At 39.6% G+C, this 18,719-nt stretch overlaps 1 protein-coding gene across 1 annotated transcript in view; it reads right to left on the bottom strand.

Annotated features, from left to right (window-relative positions):
- Positions 1-17,742, bottom strand: part of LOC126412766 (ragulator complex protein LAMTOR1) — a 71,174-nt gene extending 53,432 nt beyond the window's left edge. Inside the window, exons 1-4 of the mRNA XM_050082519.1 lie at positions 17,582-17,742; positions 17,292-17,368; positions 16,204-16,293; positions 8,071-8,308 (exon numbers count right to left, since the gene is read on the bottom strand). Of these exons, the coding sequence (XP_049938476.1) occupies positions 8,071-8,308; positions 16,204-16,293; positions 17,292-17,368; positions 17,582-17,650 (474 nt within the window). The 5' untranslated portion in view covers positions 17,651-17,742. The remainder of the gene's footprint in view (positions 1-8,070; positions 8,309-16,203; positions 16,294-17,291; positions 17,369-17,581) is intronic.
- Between the last annotated feature and the right edge of the window lie 977 nt (positions 17,743-18,719).

Raw genomic sequence — 18,719 nt, 5'->3', positions numbered from 1 at the left:
CAGACAGAAATACCTCAAGCCTATTGTAATCCCTGGGCCTACAGGGGGAAGGAGGCAGGGACAGGTTAGACTGTGTGAAATTCACTCAGAAAGCAGGGATCGTATGTGCCAGTTTTGTGATGCCAAGAAATTCAGCAGACAAATACCAGGAATGTTCTAGAAAGTTTCAGAGTTTTCTTTAGTGTTCTCAGATATTTATTAATGATTTGGAATGTTATCAGTGGTCTGTAAAGAAATGAATAAATGAGGGACAGAGTACCTTATTTCAAATTTTGGTACTGTTGAATACTTAAGTGGATTTAAGAGTACTTAAACATATTTTTTGGCGTTTGATAGTAATTTTGAGAGAGAAATAATATTTTTATATATTTTTTAATGTTCATTTTTACTATGTTCTTAAGTGATTGGATGATCTCAGAAAACATTTGAAAATATAGACCAGGCGAAGCAGGTCTATTTGACTTAAATACTAAATAAATCCGACAGATGGCCACTATGGTAGTATAAGGGGCATTCAAATGACACCAGGTCACTAGCATAAAGTGATGGTAATGATTTTATTAACTCAAAAACTTAGTTATATACAGTACTCATACTCAAAAATAGTCACCAAAACTGTTAGCACATTTATCCCACTGTGAAACTAGCTGGTCGATTCCGTCCTTGAAGAAGCTACGTAGGCTGCTGTCGGATCCAGGCCTGGACCCAGTTACACATTTCATCGTCCATTGCAAATCGATGTCCATGAATAGCTTGTTTTAGAGATCCAAACACATGGAAGTCACATGGTAAAAGGTCGGGACTGTAAGGTGAATGTTCCAGCATTTCCCACCGAAACTGCTGCAATGTCATCTTCACCGCATTGACCATGTGTGGGCGGGCATTATCATGCAGGAGGATAATGCCACTGGACAACATGTCTCAGCGTTTCAACTTGATGGTTCGTCTAAGCTTATGTAAAGTGGCTTGATAATGCTGGACATTGATGGTCGTTCCCCTCCAGGAACTCAACAAGCAATGGGCCCTTGTGTCCAAAAAAGAATGACGTCGTGACCTTACCAGAACTGGTGTGCACAACCTTCAATTTCTTTGGAGGTGGTGAAGTTGCATGTTTCCACTGCTTTCTCTGATGCTTTCTTTCTGGTTCAAAATGGTGACACCATGTTTCATCACATGTGACAATATGCGACAGAAAGCCGTATTCCTCCTCATGATAACGTTGCAGATGATTCAAAGACAGCACCATTCAAGTATTGTGCTGTTCGGCAGTCAACTGGTGGGGAACCCACTGCACACAGATTTTTCGATAGTTCAAGTGTTGATGCATTATGGTGAGGGCAGTGCACACACTAATACCCAGTAATCAATGGATCTTGTCCACAGTGATCCTGCAAAAGCAGTGCACACTGCAGATTCCAGATGAATCAGTTGGTCTGTGATTGACTGTAACACTCAAAAGCCACTTTGAAATTGTGATAAATGTCTTCTGGCTTCCAGACACCAATAGTCGTTTGTTGACCATTCTTAAAAATGGACACAGCCCATTAGTTAGAGAGATTATTCAAAAATTAGTCAAAATCTGCGGATCTTTTCCTGGTCAAGGATAGAAATAACAACACTTCTGCCACTTGGGGGCTGGGAAGGAATTCCGCCATCCCCTCCAAATCCAACCGACTTTATCAGATCCAGTGGCTGTATTGCGCCAGTCTGCTTAAGTGCTGTGAAATTCTCATTCACTAAATGGAACACTGTATGACACAATGTCTTGTGCACAGAAGGGTAAGTATTTTTACTCCGCCAGGCATTTCCAGGTCAGGAAATTAGAATCGCAGTTATTGCACGCGGACACTTTGGCAAAGTGGGCCGTGAAACATTCAGCAATGACTAAAGAATCAGTACAGATGTTGAAACTGATACATACTGTTCCCAACACATGTGCTTGCTCCTTTTTATAAAAAACCATGCCTTTGCTTGAAGTCTCTTGAAAGCTATTAAATGGCAGCAGAAGGATGGTGTCTACATTGTTGTTGAGTCGTTTGAAACCCTCCAATAGCTGCAGCTATTTCTTCAGACCACTACGCCACAGGTTACCAGCTGGAAGGGCCCAAGAATAGGGTATTGTTGCTTCCACAATGTGTACAATCACGTCAGTAGTGCCTTGTACCACTCCTTTGATATCATTCTCTTTACTGGTTTCAATTTTTTTTTTTTTAACTTTAGTTATGGCAGTGACAAATGTTCTATTGGTCAGCATTTTGAGAAAGAGAGACTAACAGGAAAGTGGTCACTGTTGTAGAGGTTGCCATGAATGAACCACCGGATCAAGGGCAAAATGCTTGGGCTGTAGACTGTAGGGTACACGGCTGAGTATGTTCCATGGCCCATACTGAAATGTGTCGCAGCTCTATGAGGCCTGTCTAAAAAGTATCCAACCTTTGGCCATAAAAAATATTTCCAATACCTGATGGGGGTTGGGACAGTAATCCCCTCCAAACTAGGCCCCTTGTGCTTGCACACACTTAGCCCACCAATCCTTCTACCACTGGAAACACCTTTGGAAGTCTTCTTTTGGAATGGTGTTCAGCTCCGTCGGTGTGTTCCACATTCTCTCTTCTCTAATCTCGAAACGGGATCCTTTCAGTGGTGTCTTCAATTTTGGAAACAACCAGAAGTCGCAAGGTGCCATGTCTGGAGAGTAGGGAGGTTGGCAAATGGCTGTAATTCCATGTTTGACCAAGAAATTTTGGATCAAGTGGGATGAACGTGCAGGGGCGTTGTCAGGTTGCAGTTGCCAGTTTTTCGCCATCCACTTGTCTGGTCTTTTGCGCCGAACTGCATCATGGAGTCGCCAGAGAATATCTTGATAGTATTCCTTTTCCACTGTTTGTACTTCCGGTGTGTATTCGTGATGCACAATTCCACGGACATCAAAGAAGGCAGTCAGCGTCATCTTGATTTTGCTTCGCACCTGCCGCACTTTCTTCTGCCTTGGAGACTTGGGATGCTTCCATTGCGACGACTTTCTTTTTGTTTCTGGAATGTACCCGTACACCCATGATTCAGCTCCAGTTATCACAGTGTTCAGAAACCCAGGATCAGTGTTGATGGTGTCCAGAAGGTCCTGTGAAATGTCAAAACGGAGGTCTTTTTGTTACGGCGACAACAACTCAGGCACAAATTTTGCAGCCACTTGGTGCATGTTCGAATCATCACGCAAAATTGCATGTGCAGACTCTTTACGCACTCATGAGCAATCTTCCACACTGTCAAACGACGATCTGCCATTGCCAAATTTTGCAATATCTCAACAACAGCTGCACTCCGAGCAGTTTGGGGCCTGCCAGAACGCTGGTCACTCTTCGCTGACGTGTGGCCATTTTTGAATCGGTTGAACCACACCTTAATTTGTGTTACACCTATTGTATCTTCTCCAAACACATGCTGAATCTTACGAATTGTTTTGCTTTGAGTACCACCAAGCTTTTGACAAAATATGATGCAGCAGCTTTTCTCAACACGTTCAGTGATCTTGAGAGAATCGGTAATCTCATGAACATGTTGCGTAGCACCTCACTCAGCAACCGACAGGCAGCAGCTGATGCGCTGGAAGGAGGGGACAAAATTCACGTATACACATAAAGGTCTCTTCCTTTACGGTGTACAGTGGTGCCGCACTATCGTTTCTATTTTGTGCGGGAAAATCAAAGGTCTGATACTTTTTAGACAGACCTTTTAGTGTTAAGAATGCATACTTCAAGTTCTGAAAGTAGCTGTTCTACTGCTTAATCCCTGCCAGATGTTTTTTCAGTGTGCTACAGAGGATTATGGGCATTGGCCCCCTCCCTCAGTAGGAGGAAGGTGGAAGCAGCTGTTCCCTAGCTTCATACGCTCTTGATATAGTATATATATGTCTGGGGGCAGGTAGATATGATATTACATATTGTTACCCTAACTGATAAGAGACATGAACAGCTGCGGCTTCCAAGGTATCAGAGAATACGAGCACGCAGACTTCTGAGGCCCTCTCACCATTACAGTAGGGTTTGTAGTTTTTAAGACTAATGGGTTGGGTTTCTGAGTACCATGCCATGCCATCTACAAAGTAAATAACCATAGCTACAAAGAAACTATCAAGTAAATAACCTTTAACTGATGGAGTTAGGCCAGGTGGCAATGGTAGCCGTTACGGTTCCATTGAAGGAACTGTCAGACTAGAATATGTGAAAGCGGTAAAGGAGAAACGAAAGTACGAATAACTTTGCTGCAGAGTTGCGTTCCATCTGAATTTGTTATTCTTCATTGGTATTCCTAGGCCCGACCTCTGGGAGGATGAGGGCTGGATCCACTAGAGCAGTCAAATTTGGTTTATCTTTTGACTTTTTGCTTCTTGTCCCAGTGAGTCTTCAACCCACCCAGATAGACGTGCACGTTTACGTGCTACTTTCAGCACAGGCAGGTGCACCAGCACAGGATCAAATCCACTGAGTGGATTAATATCGAAGGTCAGCATGCCGGCCAGCCTGGATGTGGTTTTTAGTCTGTTCTCCACATCCCACAAGGTGAAAACTGAGTTGGTATCCAAGTTACACTTCAGTTACACGATTTGCCATCATTTGGAAAACTTTCTATCACTTCCATATGAGTGACACTACATGCAGACAGTGGGGTACACATATTCCATATAAGTGCAATAACTCCAGAACTATGGAAAAAGTGTATTAAACATGCCAGGAAAATTGAAGAAAAGTACTGGGAGAAAGATGAACTATCTGAAAATATCCCCCATATCAAGCAAGTCAGAATCAACATGAATGACAGCAGTTCCGATTCATAAGAACATTATAATCGTTTTCAGATGAAGAATATTGGTAGATACAGTTACTTTAAAAATATGTAAATAGCTCTTGTAAAAGTTGCACAGTATGACACTTGTAAATGGAAGCAAATCATTTTTAAACATGCCATTGGAGGTTCAATGATGGCAAATGAGTTTTTATACGACAAAATATAATCAAGGTCTGAAACTGAAAATAACGGATTTTTATATAACAAAACAGAATCATGGTCTGTGTAAAATTATTTCTGTGTTCCTTCCAAGTCACAACTCTTATGCCTGATTGTGGCAACATAGCATACGATTCTGATACCATGTGCACGCACACGCATGCACGAGCAGGTGCGCGCAAGCGGCAGGCCCAATCCGTTAGAGATACTTGCAGAAATGGCCCGCTCTTTTGGCCCATTGTGGAAGTCCACTTGTGGCCAGCTATTTGTGAGTCACAGACACCATGTTGATGAAATGAGACCACAGTGATCAACCCATGCAACAGATAACTTGTGCAAATACTCTGAGAATCAATACTAATGAGCATAGGTAGCAACTCACTGTATAAATCTCACACACACACACACACACACACACACACACACACACACACACACACACACACACACCGGCAGCTGCTAGGCTAATGGCAAGAAGTGGTGGCAGCACTGACTGTGAATTGAGGGGAGTGGTAGGAAGGGGAGAAGCACTAAGAATGAGGGTATAGGAAGCAGCGCATGTACTCAGCTATGCCCAGACAGTGACAATGCATGACATCTCAGTGAACAAACTATTTCATCTACTGAGACAAAAACAAGATTTTTCCAGTCTTTTTTGTTAAATTTCCCTGATATGTTTGAAATTCTCTGATATTTGCCTGATTTCTAGAACTTATGGCAACCCTGAAAACATAGCCTCACAATCTGAAGCAACAGAATGCTTCAGATTTGTTAACTTCTTTTTTAAATCATCATTGTGGTAATGCTAAGTTCTGACACAATCAAAATAAGGTAGGAGTAGAGATAACTCCCCAAATAGTACAGGTGTCAAGTCGTGACAGGCACATAACAAGACTGAAAATTTTGTTAGCTTTTAGGAAAGAACCCTTTTTTGCACATTCTGCCCCCCCCCCCCCCCCCAAATCATTGTGAAACAGGAAGGGTACAAACTAATTTACTGGTACCAGTATGTGGATGACAATCTGTCTTGGAGATGAAACACAAAACAGGATATGAGAGCTATACATTCACATCAACACAGTACACTCACAAATCCACTTCACAATGGAAAAGAAAAAACAAGAAACCAAATTTCCTGGATCTTACAATTACAAGAAACAACAACCAACATGAATTTTCCACCTACAGAAAATCCACGTACACAAGTGCTGTTACCCATAGCTCCAATGGTGCATAAATATGCCAGCTTCACAAACATGCTCACAGGTTAAACAGAACACCTCTTAAACCAGAAAACTACACACAGGGATTAAATGTAATCAAAGAAATTACTATTGGAAATGACTAAAAGAACAGACACCACAAACAAGTTCAACAACGAGGTAAAAATGAAACATAACAATAACGGCCACCCATTCAAGAGAACAACCAAAGGATCTGAAAACCCTGAGGCAGAACACAAAGACAACACAGCACAACACAACACCTCAGGAAACAGAAACAGATGGTGCACACTAAAATACAACAATAAAATAGCACATAGAACTGGAAGCATATTGAAAACACAATGGAGCCCAATAACATTCAAAACAAACAACACGTTCAACAAAGGCTAACACCAGACAAAAGAACCTCTGACAGATTCAGCAATGTTGGAATATACGAACTCATATGTAAGTCCTGTCAGGCCCAATATCTCTGACAAACAAGCAGAAATTTCCGAACAAGGTATACAGAACATATGACAGCCCTAACGAGTGAACGTACACATTACATTTTCACAGAATGAACAAAAATCACAGCCCCACAAATATCAAAAGTGATCTACATCTCCTGGAACACAGCAACAATGTATCCTGAAAACTAACAATAGAAGAAAATTATTACATACAAAAGGGCTATAGTGGAAGAAAAAAACCATAATAAACGAAAACATAACACTTTGCAGCAACACACACTTTACTGCTCTAAGACTAAGACAGACACACACACACACACACACACACACACACACACACACACACACACACACACACACACAAATAATGAACAGAAGTCATCAGAATCCCACTACAATTTTCATAAACTTCCCCCAATTATGTAATACATATCTCACAACACATACAAACAGCAAAATGGCGTAATATTTTGTATCACTAATAAGGTGAGAAAGTTATGTTTCTGTGTGTCGAAAAGTAGCTGCAATCCACCCAATGAACGTGAGTTCATAACAAATTATGTGACAACCTAATACACAAGAAAACTGTATCCACACCACAATGACAGGCACTCACACGCTAGCAGATGACATGATGTACGGGGTAGGTGGCGGCAACAAAATAACACAGAAAATACGCTGGAAAGAGCAGCAACAATTGTGGAAATCATGCTGTGATGTATAGTAAATAAGATATTATGAAATTATGCACAGAAATAATATTTAAAAGAAAACAGTAAACATATTCTATGTAACATTGCCGGAGAACAGTGATCTTTATTTTCATAAAATTATTTGAAAAGAGTCTTAATCACAGCCAATGTTAACTTCTGACCAGTTTCGGCCTTTTAATTATGGGCCAACATCAAAAGTTGCACCATCTGGATGACGATGATGGCGCATGACCCACTGCAGAGGCCTAAGTTACAGTGGGTCAGGGACCATCGCCGTCATCCAGATGGTGCAATCTCTAATGATGGCCCGTAATTAAAAGGCCGAAACTGGTCAGAAGTTAACATCAGCTGTGATTAAGACTGTTTTTAAATAATTTTATGAAAATAGTACTTGTGTAATAACCTTTAACAACACTTTATAAGTATGACATTTCTGCATGTTTCACAATCAAAGAATACACTGCAGATCGTGATATTGGTCGCAGAAACTAGTTTGGGGAGATAAATAAATAACGAAAGTGTTTTGCATCCAGGCAGACCCACAATCCCATATTGTTGAAAATTTAAAAATTCTGAAGAGCACTTACATTTCTCAAAAAACTATATTTAGACTGTAATTCACTGTATTTAATGATAAAATGTTATTCTAATGACTGAATATAATACAACACTCACAAGCGCTAAGTCCCTGGCGTCAAGTGGGTGAGCAGCAAGCCACCTTTCAGGAGCAGGCACGTCTGCTAAGATAGGTTGTGCTATCTGTTGGATACTGCCAGCACCCACCACTCGCCGTCCACTGCCTGCTGAACCAAGCTGAACTTGCTGCAATCGTTGGGCATATAGTTTGACACGTTCCAAGAACTCGTGCTGTTCAAGAGCATGTGGACCCAAGGCAGAAACGTCAATCACATTCCTAGAAAATTAAAATAATGTGGCTTACAACTGTGCATAACTCAGCAAATTATAACATGTAACAGTTACATAAAAACTTCAGAACATTAGCACCATACAAATAAATTAAGATGATTGTCTGGAGATAGCGTACAATGTGAAATTTGTCAACTTGCAAGGGCTAAAATAAACTGGTGTCGAAAATTAATGCAACAAACTGCTATTTCCCCATCCTGAGTTTAATTCATGATATAATCATAAGAACTGTCATGAGACGGTTGGTTGGTCGATTTGGGGGAGGGGACCAAACAGCGAGGTCATAGGTCCCATCAGGTTAGCGAAGGATGGGGAAGGAAGTCGGCCATGTCCTTTCAAAGGAACCATCCCGGCATTTGCCCGAAGCGATATAGGGAAATCTAAATCAGGATGGCCAGATGCGAGTTTGAACCATTGTCCCTCCCAAATATGAGTCCAGTGTGCTAACCATAGCGCCACCTTGCTCGGTGTCAACAGATGTCATTATGACTGTGTTCTGCACGCAAAATGGCATTCCGATCCATGGGCAACCACACAAGCAAAGACATCAAGGCACCTATCAAGCGGGGTAGTGTTTGCAGTGTAGTCCCGCACCCGCAATTGCTGTGTACGCAGTCGCAGATGATGCAGTATGGCACAAAGATGCCTACCAACTCTCTGCTGTGGAGGGCCATAGGAAGGATGCAAGCACAAGCATCACAAACTGATTTGGCCTGATAGCTTAATGTGAATTGTTCTGTTGCTTCTCAGATGAGGCGACAGTTCAGAGAGACCACAACTGCATCCCGGAGACCAAAACAAGGCTGACCATGTGTGACATCAGAAAGAGTGGACCATTATTTGACTGTAAGGGCACGAAGGTACTGGCTTACTACTGCACTGTAACTGGCATCTGACGTCGCAGCATCCCCTGAACGTGTTATATTGAGGCAAACAGTGCAGGGAAGGCTTCAACAGAGCGGCCTTTATTGTTGGAGACCTGTTGTCTGTCTGCCTCTGGCGTGTCTTCACAGAAGGAAATGTCTAGAGTGGAGCCAACAACATACCACCTGGACGATCAAATGGAGGGCCAATGTTCTTTTCACAGATGAGTCCCATTTTGGTCTGGGGAGTGATTCTCAATGTATTCGCATCTGGAGGGCACATGGAACATGATTTGGGACCCAAACACTGTGGAAAAAGACCGATATCAAGGCGGATTCCTAATGGTGTGGCCAGGGATTATGTTGACCACTAACATTCTTCATGAAATTATACGGGCAAATCAGCAAGATTTAACTGCTGTCAGGTACTGTGAGAAGATCTGGGATCTCATGCGTGGTGGTTGTGAGGTGTTGTGGGCCCAGACTTCGTACTGATAGACGATAATGCTCGACCTCATAGAGCACAGGTGGTTGAGGTTTTTTGGAAACAGAAGATATTTCATGCATGGTGTGGCCTGCTCATTCTCCCAATTTGAATTACATAGAGCATGTCTGGGATGCACTAGGGAGATGGGTTGCATCACTTCAGCATTCACCAACCATTCTTCAAGACTTGTGAACAGCTCTGCAGGAAGAATGGGCATTATTGCCTCAATATGACACTGATGACATCATTCACAATATGCCCCGCCACCGTCAGGCCTGTATTGGTGCCATAGCTCGTCACACCCCATACTGAGCACACTAACCAGATGTCAAAATGTGTGTGCAAATCCATTACATTGGAACAAACTGAAGAACATTTTTGTATACCGTTATGCATGTTGCAGTTGATTATGTTCTGTATTGTTTGCATTGTTTCTACCATACCTGTTTGTATTGTTTTGTGGTAAAATAAATGCAACCTTGCAAAATTTGCATTTGTTGCTTTAATTCTGGACACCAGCGTATTTTAAGTATGCTTTAATAGCATACTACAAAGCAAAACTGTATATAATGTTTGAATGAGATATTAAACCATTTTTACCCGCAATTTCTATGTAACTTATAGTTACCAGTTGCATTTTCAGTCCAAACGGGATGCTAGAGACGGGTAAAATATGAACATGTTGACAAGAGATGTACCACTGACTGTTAGCATTATTTGAGGGGCTTGTGTACATGTGACTAAGACTCAACATCTGACTGAAAAGCTTTCACAGCTTTTTCACATTCCTACACAAATACATCCATTGACAAATTTGTATAAAAATATATAACTGTGTAATAAAATTTCACATTCTTTGTAATTTTAATATTAATTGTGTGATAATCTATTCACAATGGCACATCTGCAACATGTTTCTTTTTGGAACAACAACTGAGTAAGAAATGATTAAAAGATCATTCTAACAATGAAAATGAAAGAGAAACAACAAACCCCAGCTACTGGTGATGCACGTCCCACATAAAATTCACCTGACTGGTTTTACGAAGATTATCTGGATTTTTGCAATGAGAGGCTTTACATGGAAAAGTCACTATCTACTTCAAAACACATTTGCAAATGGATCTTATGGACTGGCCTACTTCAGCTTTCTCACATTTGCAGAATGTTAAGGTCAGTGTCTGTACATTAATTTCATACATCAGTAACACACAAATCCAAAAAACTCAAAAAAATTGCCTCTGCAGATTAGCAAGCACTGCTAAGTACAAAACATATTTGTTAGTAGATGAATACACAGCGTAAGAACTAAAACCGTGAAGTTGCTAGAATGAATCTGAATCTTTATAGCAGCAGACTTTTTTACTTTCATGTGAACCCCCTTTTTATTAACAAATATTAAAACAATTTTTATATAAAAGTAACATCTTTATTTTTAATTACTACTGGCATCAAAATGCAGCCATTTAACAATAAAGTAAAATTTGTTACAAAAACATCAAATAGAAAATGAAAACTTTATTTTCAAGACCTGAACAGAGATGCTTTTCATTTAACAAAGACATTTCACATCTCTGTGTCAAATTTTACTTTATTTTCATATAACATAACTAAATACAACATTACTTTTTGAAAAAAAAAAAATCTGGACCATTAGTTGCTAGTAAAAATTTTAATTTGTCTCAAAAATGAGATCGACAGGAAGTGCAAAATGGCTAAGCAGGGATGGCTAGAGGACAAATGTAAGGATGTAGAGGCTTATCTCACTAGGGGTAAGATAGATACTGCCTACAGGAAAATTAAAGAGACCTTTGGAGAAAGGAGAACCACTTGCATGAATATCAAGAGCTCAGATGGAAACCCAGTTCTAAGCAAAGAAGGGAAAGCAGAAAGGTGGAAGGAGTATATAGAGGGTCTATACAAGGGCGATGTACTGGAGGACAATATTATGGAAATAGAAAGAGGATGTAGATGAAGATGAAATGGGAGATATGACACTGCGTGAAGAGTTTGACAGAGCACTGAAAGACCTGAGTCGAAAAAAGGCCCCGGGAGTAGACAACATCCCATTAGAACTACTGATCGCCTTGGGAGAGCCAGTCCTGACAAAACTCTGCCATCTGGTGAGCAAGATGTATGAGACAGGCGAGATACCCTCAGACTTCAAGAAGAATATAATAATTACAATCCCAAAGAAAGCAGGTGTTGACAGATGTGAAAATTACCGAACTATCAGTTTAATAAGTCACATCTGCAAAATACTAACGTGAATTCTTTACAGACGAATGGAAAAACTGATAGAAGCCGACCTCGGGGAAGATCAGTTTGGATTCCGTAGAAATTTTGGAACACGTGAGGCAATACTGACCTTACGGCTTATCTTAGAAGAAAGATTAAGGAAAGGCAAACCTACGTTTCTAGCATTTGTAGACTTAGAGAAAGCTTTTGACAATGTTGATTGGTATACTCTCTTTCAAATTCTGAAGGTGGCAGGGGTAAAATACAGGGAGTGAAAGGCTATTTACAATTTGTACAGAAAGCAGATGGTAGTTCTAAGAGTCGAGGGGTACGAAAGGGAAGCAGTGGTTGGGAAGGGAGTGAGACAGGGTTGCAGCCAACCAACGATGTTATTCAATCTGTATATTGAGTAAGTAGTAAAGGAAACAAAAGAAAAGTTCAAAGTAGGTATTAAAATCCATGGAGAAGAAATAAAAACTTTGAGGTTCGCCGATGACATTGTAATTCTGTCAGAGACAGCAAAGGACTTGGAAGAGCAGTTGAACGGAATGGATAGTGTCTTGAAAGGAGGATATAAGATGAACATCAACAAAAGCATAATGAGGATAATGGAATGTTGGGTGATGCTGAGGGAATTAGATTAGAAAATGAGACACTTAAAGTAGTAAAGGAGTTTTGCTATTTGGGGAGCAAAATAACTGATGATGGTCGAAGTAGAGAGGATATAAAATGTAGACTGGCAATGGCAAGCAAAGCGTTTCTGAAGAAGAGAAATTTGTTAACATCGAGTATAGATTTAAATGTCAGGAAGTCGTTTCTGAAAGTATTTGTATGGAGTATAACCACGTATGGAAGTGAAACGTGGATGATAAATAGTTTAGACAAGAAGAGAATAGAAGCTTTCGAAATGCGGTGCTACAGAAGAATGCTGGAGATTAGATGGGTAGATCACATAACTAACGAGGAGGTATTGAATAGAATTTGGGAGAAGAGGAGTTTGTGGTACAACTTGACTAGAAGAAGGGATCGGTTGGTAGGACATGTTCTGAGACATCGAGGGATCACCAATTTAGTATTGGAGGGCAGTGTGGAGGGTAAAAATCGAAGAGGGTGACCAAGAGATGAATACACTAAGCAGATTCAGAAGGATGTAGGTTGCAGTAGGTACTGGGAGATGAAGAAGCTTGCACAGGATAGAGTAGCATGGAGAGCTGCATCAAGGCTGTCTCAGGACTGAAGACCACAACAACAATGTTTTCATCACTAGGTAAATCAATTGCATAACAGGTCTTTAACATAAAGTTGCTTTTTCAGGTCTCACTTGAAACAATTTTTAAAAATTTTAATTTAAATACGTTAATAAGCCATAATGTTTTGTACTTACCAACCCTCAGAACATTTAATCTGCAAAGGCAATTTTTTGTCCTGCCTTGTCTCATCTCTCTCTTCTGAATTGCGTTGCACTGCATTAACAAATTTATGTCCAGACATTGACCTTCAAGTACCACAAGAGTTAAGGATATGAAAAAAAGGCCAGTCCAAAGCCCCCTTGTTCTATATGGCTATATAAGCAATGGACACAAGAACTGAGATGCTATGCAATGGAGACAAGAGCTGAGATGCTATCTGGTTTACATTGTTCTTCTAGAAAATGCATATCCAGAGATTAAAGAAGACTATCCACACAACTGTATCATACCCATGTGGTGATGAAAATGTTGGATATGCAGCACCTAGCAAAAAGTGCAAGCTAGGAGATACACTCCACTGCATAAGTCATTTCAGGAGAACCAGTGAATACTACACAGTAAACATAAAACAAAGCACAAAGTTTTGTAGATAGATAAATTCCAAACAAAAACATATGGCTGTCAAAATGGCAACACATGAAACTTTCAATGATTATTGAAGCAGAATCTTATTGACAGACATCTCACAAAACCCACAGAAATTGTCATATGTAATGGTTGTCAGTGGCACCAAGATTAGCGTCAGTCATGCACGGATGACACTGTAACTGAAGATGGTAAGGCTATGCTTTCAAAGGTTGCTTTGCAAAGGAAAATCCAGGCATACTGGCCCAGTTGAATTCTCACACTACTGCAAACATGAGTGATACAGGTATTAGTGTCAGTGGTGGCAGCAAGAAACTGCTGAAATCACTCAAACTGGAAAAAAAAAAAAAAAAAAAAAAAAAATCTTTGGGACCCATGGTAACCCTGTCACATTTTAAACAGAATTTGCAGCTGCATTTACTATTCTTAACCATAATATACCATAGATCCCAACAGCAGAAAACTGTGGCCATTAGTTGGAACAAAGCATTGGTCACAGTAATCTACAAGAAGGATAGAAGAAGTGATATGCAAAACTAATGTCCAATATCTTGAACATTCATCTGTTGTATAATCTTTGAACATTATCTGAACTAAAACATAATGGGATACCTCTAGCAGAATGATCTCCTCCATATCAACTAACGCAGATTATGAAAACATCAGTCAGGTGAAACCCAACTCTTACTTTTCTCACATTACACCTCACAAGTCATGGAACAAGGCAGTCAGTAGGTGCAGTACTACTTGACTTCTAAAAAGTTGTCTGATCCAGTATCACACTTATTAATGAGAGTATAATCATCATACTGATTTGCAGTATATAGATTTAGAGCATTTTAAAGAGTGGAAACTTTGTTCTTAGTATCAAATTTCTTGACAAATAAGCAAAATATTCCTAGACTGCACATCTGTCAAGTAAGCAGCATTAATATAGGCAATGAAATGTAGCACGAATGTTCTAAGCCACTTATAAAACATGATCAGCTCCATTTCCTAAACTTTGCCAGTCCCTATTCCTTCATCGCTTTTCCTTTCCCTTCAACCTTTTGCCGGAAGGAGGAGCCACTTGCTCTGAAAGCTAGCACATTTCCACAATTTTTACATGTGATTTCTTCTGCCACCACTTGGTGAGTACATTCTTTTTATCTATCCATAGCTTGTTATTTATTAATGGAAAATACAATGAAATGATTAAGGGTAACAAAAGGCCTTCTTTGGAAATAGGAAACATGCACCACATTTATGAAAGCCTGACGAGAGACTGCAACAGCTTCACTTTCTGAAGATGGCATTTGGCCGATATCTTAAACGTGTAGTAGTCTTTTCATTATGCCTGTCTGCAGCTCAATGCCTCTCTATGTGGTAAGCAGCAATCTGTCCTCTTCATAATATAATTGTAACTTTGAGAACATATTGTTCCTTCTTCAGCAAGGAATGACAGTATGATTGGGACTTAGAAAGAGGGATCAGGTTATTCAGACTGTAAGCCGAGAGGGAAACAGGTGGTGTTCTCCTTCTCCCTTTATCCCTGTAACACTTGAGTCTCCTACAACCTAGAGTTTGACTGATCTCCCCCACTCTTCCCAAATCCTAATCAGCCCTTGTCTCCATGAAAAAAGAATATTAAGTTTAAAACATAAGACTACTATTTTGACATCAGGTGTTATCATTGGTACTAGCTACTTTGCCTCCTGGAAGTAAATATCACCAACCACTCAATTTTAACAGATTGTGTTAATTTGGTTAATTCGTTATTTCACCCACATACATGATATCATCAATCCACATTACTCATACATATGAAGTACAACTTCTTCTTATACTTTCAGATCATATGTGGATGTTGACCAAACCTGTTCATTATGTCTATCCCAGAGACCACTTCCCTGTGGGATCCTCGGAATAAGATTAATATAATGTAAAACCAATTTATTCACTTAAGCTACATAGTTTCATTACTACAAAATTTTTTAGTAATAAAAACACAATTTCAATGCTGAAAAATTAATTTCACAACACAGGCAATGTATTTGGAATCTGTTTATGGCAAATATTCATGTGAGACATGAGCCTTCTTACAGGCTCATCATTCTAGTCAATAGAAATAAAACGTATTTTTAAAGTAAATAGGATATAACATACGTGGGAAAAAAAAAATCAAGATCATGATATAATTAATACCTGTATCACACACTTTATTGACACAAATGACAACAAAACTGCCAATACATGTAAAAGGTGTAACAACAGTTTATGCTTTGAATACAGGTAGTCGCTTGCAAGCTTTTTTTTTTTTTTTTTTTTTTATAATATGAGAAGATTCTGCTGCATCTATTGCAACAGAACTGAGTTCATTCTAATGTTCTGCACTAATCAAAAGCTACTTGCTATGAAAATAATAAATATGGCAAATAAAAATAAATTAAATAAAAGAGAAAAAAGCTCTTTTACATACGTGGCTGTCTCTTGCAGTATTCTGTTCAGGGCTGACTGTTCATCTGTCTTCTTGGGCAAAGAGTTAGGGTACCGAGTTAAGAATTCATCACTGAAACCGGATAAGAGAACAATGTATGACTGATGAGTATACTTTGAGAAAATGAAGTTTAATGTTAACTGTTGCCATTGAAAATCTCATACACATTTTTTAACCCAATAACATTAACTCCCCACCGTTAATTTCCAAACAAATGCCTTTGTAAAGTATTTATGACAAATCGTTATCTAAAATAATATCAGCGATTCCTGCAGAATGGTAGTAACTCTCAGCGGGTTTAATGTACCAATATCAGCTCACGAAATACATTTGTGATAACTGCCCCAAGTTATAAGAGAACTCCAAATGGTATTACTACACATGGGTTTTCATTTGTAAAGTAATGCAACTCTGAGTAAAACCAAAACAATTCGCACATTAAGTAGCCTTAACACTTTTTCTTGCTTTGTGGAAATTCAGAAATAAATTAAACACAAATAAAACATCAAAATTATGATTAAGATGTCCTCTTGGTTCCCTAATGCAGTATTCTGTACTTTGAGAGTACACTGACACCTCCAAGGTTACGCAACACAAAACGATCCACAGATAGTGCCGAAATAACTGCAAATCAACGAAACTAAAACAAAATCTACATGCCAAAAAGCAGCCACTGAAAGAGCAACATAAACATTATTAAGCATGTTATGCATCAGCTTAAAAATGCATTCGATAGGTGTTCATTATTTGTTGTGTATTGCGACAGTTTGCGTTTGGTTACAAAATTCTAACTGCAGAAGTCTAGTTCTTGAAGTATTCCACTGGATGGGTAATTTCTTCTGCGTGCAAGTATTTTAAGATATTGTATTTGCTTCCAATTGTGGGGTATTTCAATACTTCGCAGGAGATATTAGGGCCCTATCTTCGACACCTTATCCCTCTTGCATAAAGCAAACAGTGCTGTCAATTACACATTCTTCCCTTTGTAAACAAACGCAAGATAGCAAACATGTTTATCAGTGATACCAGAACAATGCCCGACTGGTGAAGAGAAGAGACTTTATACTGACCTATGAACTCTCTGGATTGCAGCACTATTGCTCACTGGATCCACTAGAAGATGTGTCCTTTCGTTTGCTTCCCCGCCCTAAAAGCATATTTTTTGTTGAATATATATATATATTTTTTTTTTGCACTATGGAAACAAACATGGAGAATTAGGTTTCATGATGAAACGCATCAACCACAGTGTTATTGCATATCACACTTCGTAATCCAAATTAAAGCAAAGGAATCCATGGGTACAATCGTCTTATCACATAAATTTCTCATTTCTAAATGCGAATGACTTTTACATCACCTGTACCGAATTATCCTCTTTACAACTATAACAACATCCCATGTTCTTAAGTATTTGTACAAACGACATACGTTACGAGCAGGAAACAAAACTTTCCACCACAACACCTGACTTCTGTCACACCACCTGACGCCCTACTGCATTTGCTCGATTCAGTCGATCAATGATCTTCGTTTGTAAAGAACCCATCTTTCAGTAAAAATCGATTTAGTAATCGCAACACATATTCAGATATCGAACTGAGAAATTACAGAAGCGTTTTGATTACGAGAGCAAAGGGGAGGATGGAATCCAGCTACCGATAATGTAATGCTGAAGCAGTCGGCCTGATTGCTTCGGTGTCGGCCAATCGACATGTTGCGCTTCGCACGAAATGAACGTTAAGGCAACATTTATTGCATAGCGTTTTGATGCAACATAATCCAAGAATACATCAATGTGAAAAATCAATAATAGAATATCTATATAAAAGAAGGAATAAACGATGTCAAAGATACTACGTCGAAGTGAAATCATCTTCTAAGCCGTAATGCACAACCATTGAACAACCTCTACATCACCCCCACCCACCCAACCACTCAAGTGCTAATGATGTTTGCGATTAATCCTATCGTGAAATGCAGATCGCGTGATGACTGCTTTTGTTGATGTGGAACCGTCAGGGGTAACTGCTGATGTTTGTGGCAGGTTATTGGTGATGGGTGGCGATGTAACAGATGGTTCTCTCGTGTCGGTAGATGGTGGGATAGGCGTCTTGTGTGCCGAAGTGGAAGCAGAGCTGAAGGCAGGTTATAGGAGGTCAATAAATATTGTTGTTGGTATTCCCATAACATCGACACTGAACGCTGTACTTTCTCTGCTAAGCATTGTACGAGGGTAATCCCAAAAGTAAGGTCTCCTGTTTCTTTATAAGTACAGAACTCTGTTTGTGTGGCAGTTGGTCACACTGTTATGAAGAGTGCTTCACGCACTGGTGTAAACATGCAACGCCGTGCTGAGGCGCTCAGACTGTGCTTGGCAGCCGTTGAGAATTATTGGAATTTGCGCAGCTGAATAAGTTTTAAGGAGAAAAAAAGGACATTTTACTAATAACTATATTTGTACATTCAAGAACAAAAAAAAAATTTACAGCGAACGC

The sequence above is a fragment of the Schistocerca serialis genome, chromosome 7 (genome assembly GCF_023864345.2).
Source record: "Schistocerca serialis cubense isolate TAMUIC-IGC-003099 chromosome 7, iqSchSeri2.2, whole genome shotgun sequence".
In the NCBI taxonomy this organism is placed as follows: Eukaryota; Metazoa; Arthropoda; class Insecta; order Orthoptera; family Acrididae; genus Schistocerca; species Schistocerca serialis.
This window is presented reverse-complemented; position numbering and strand designations above follow the sequence as displayed.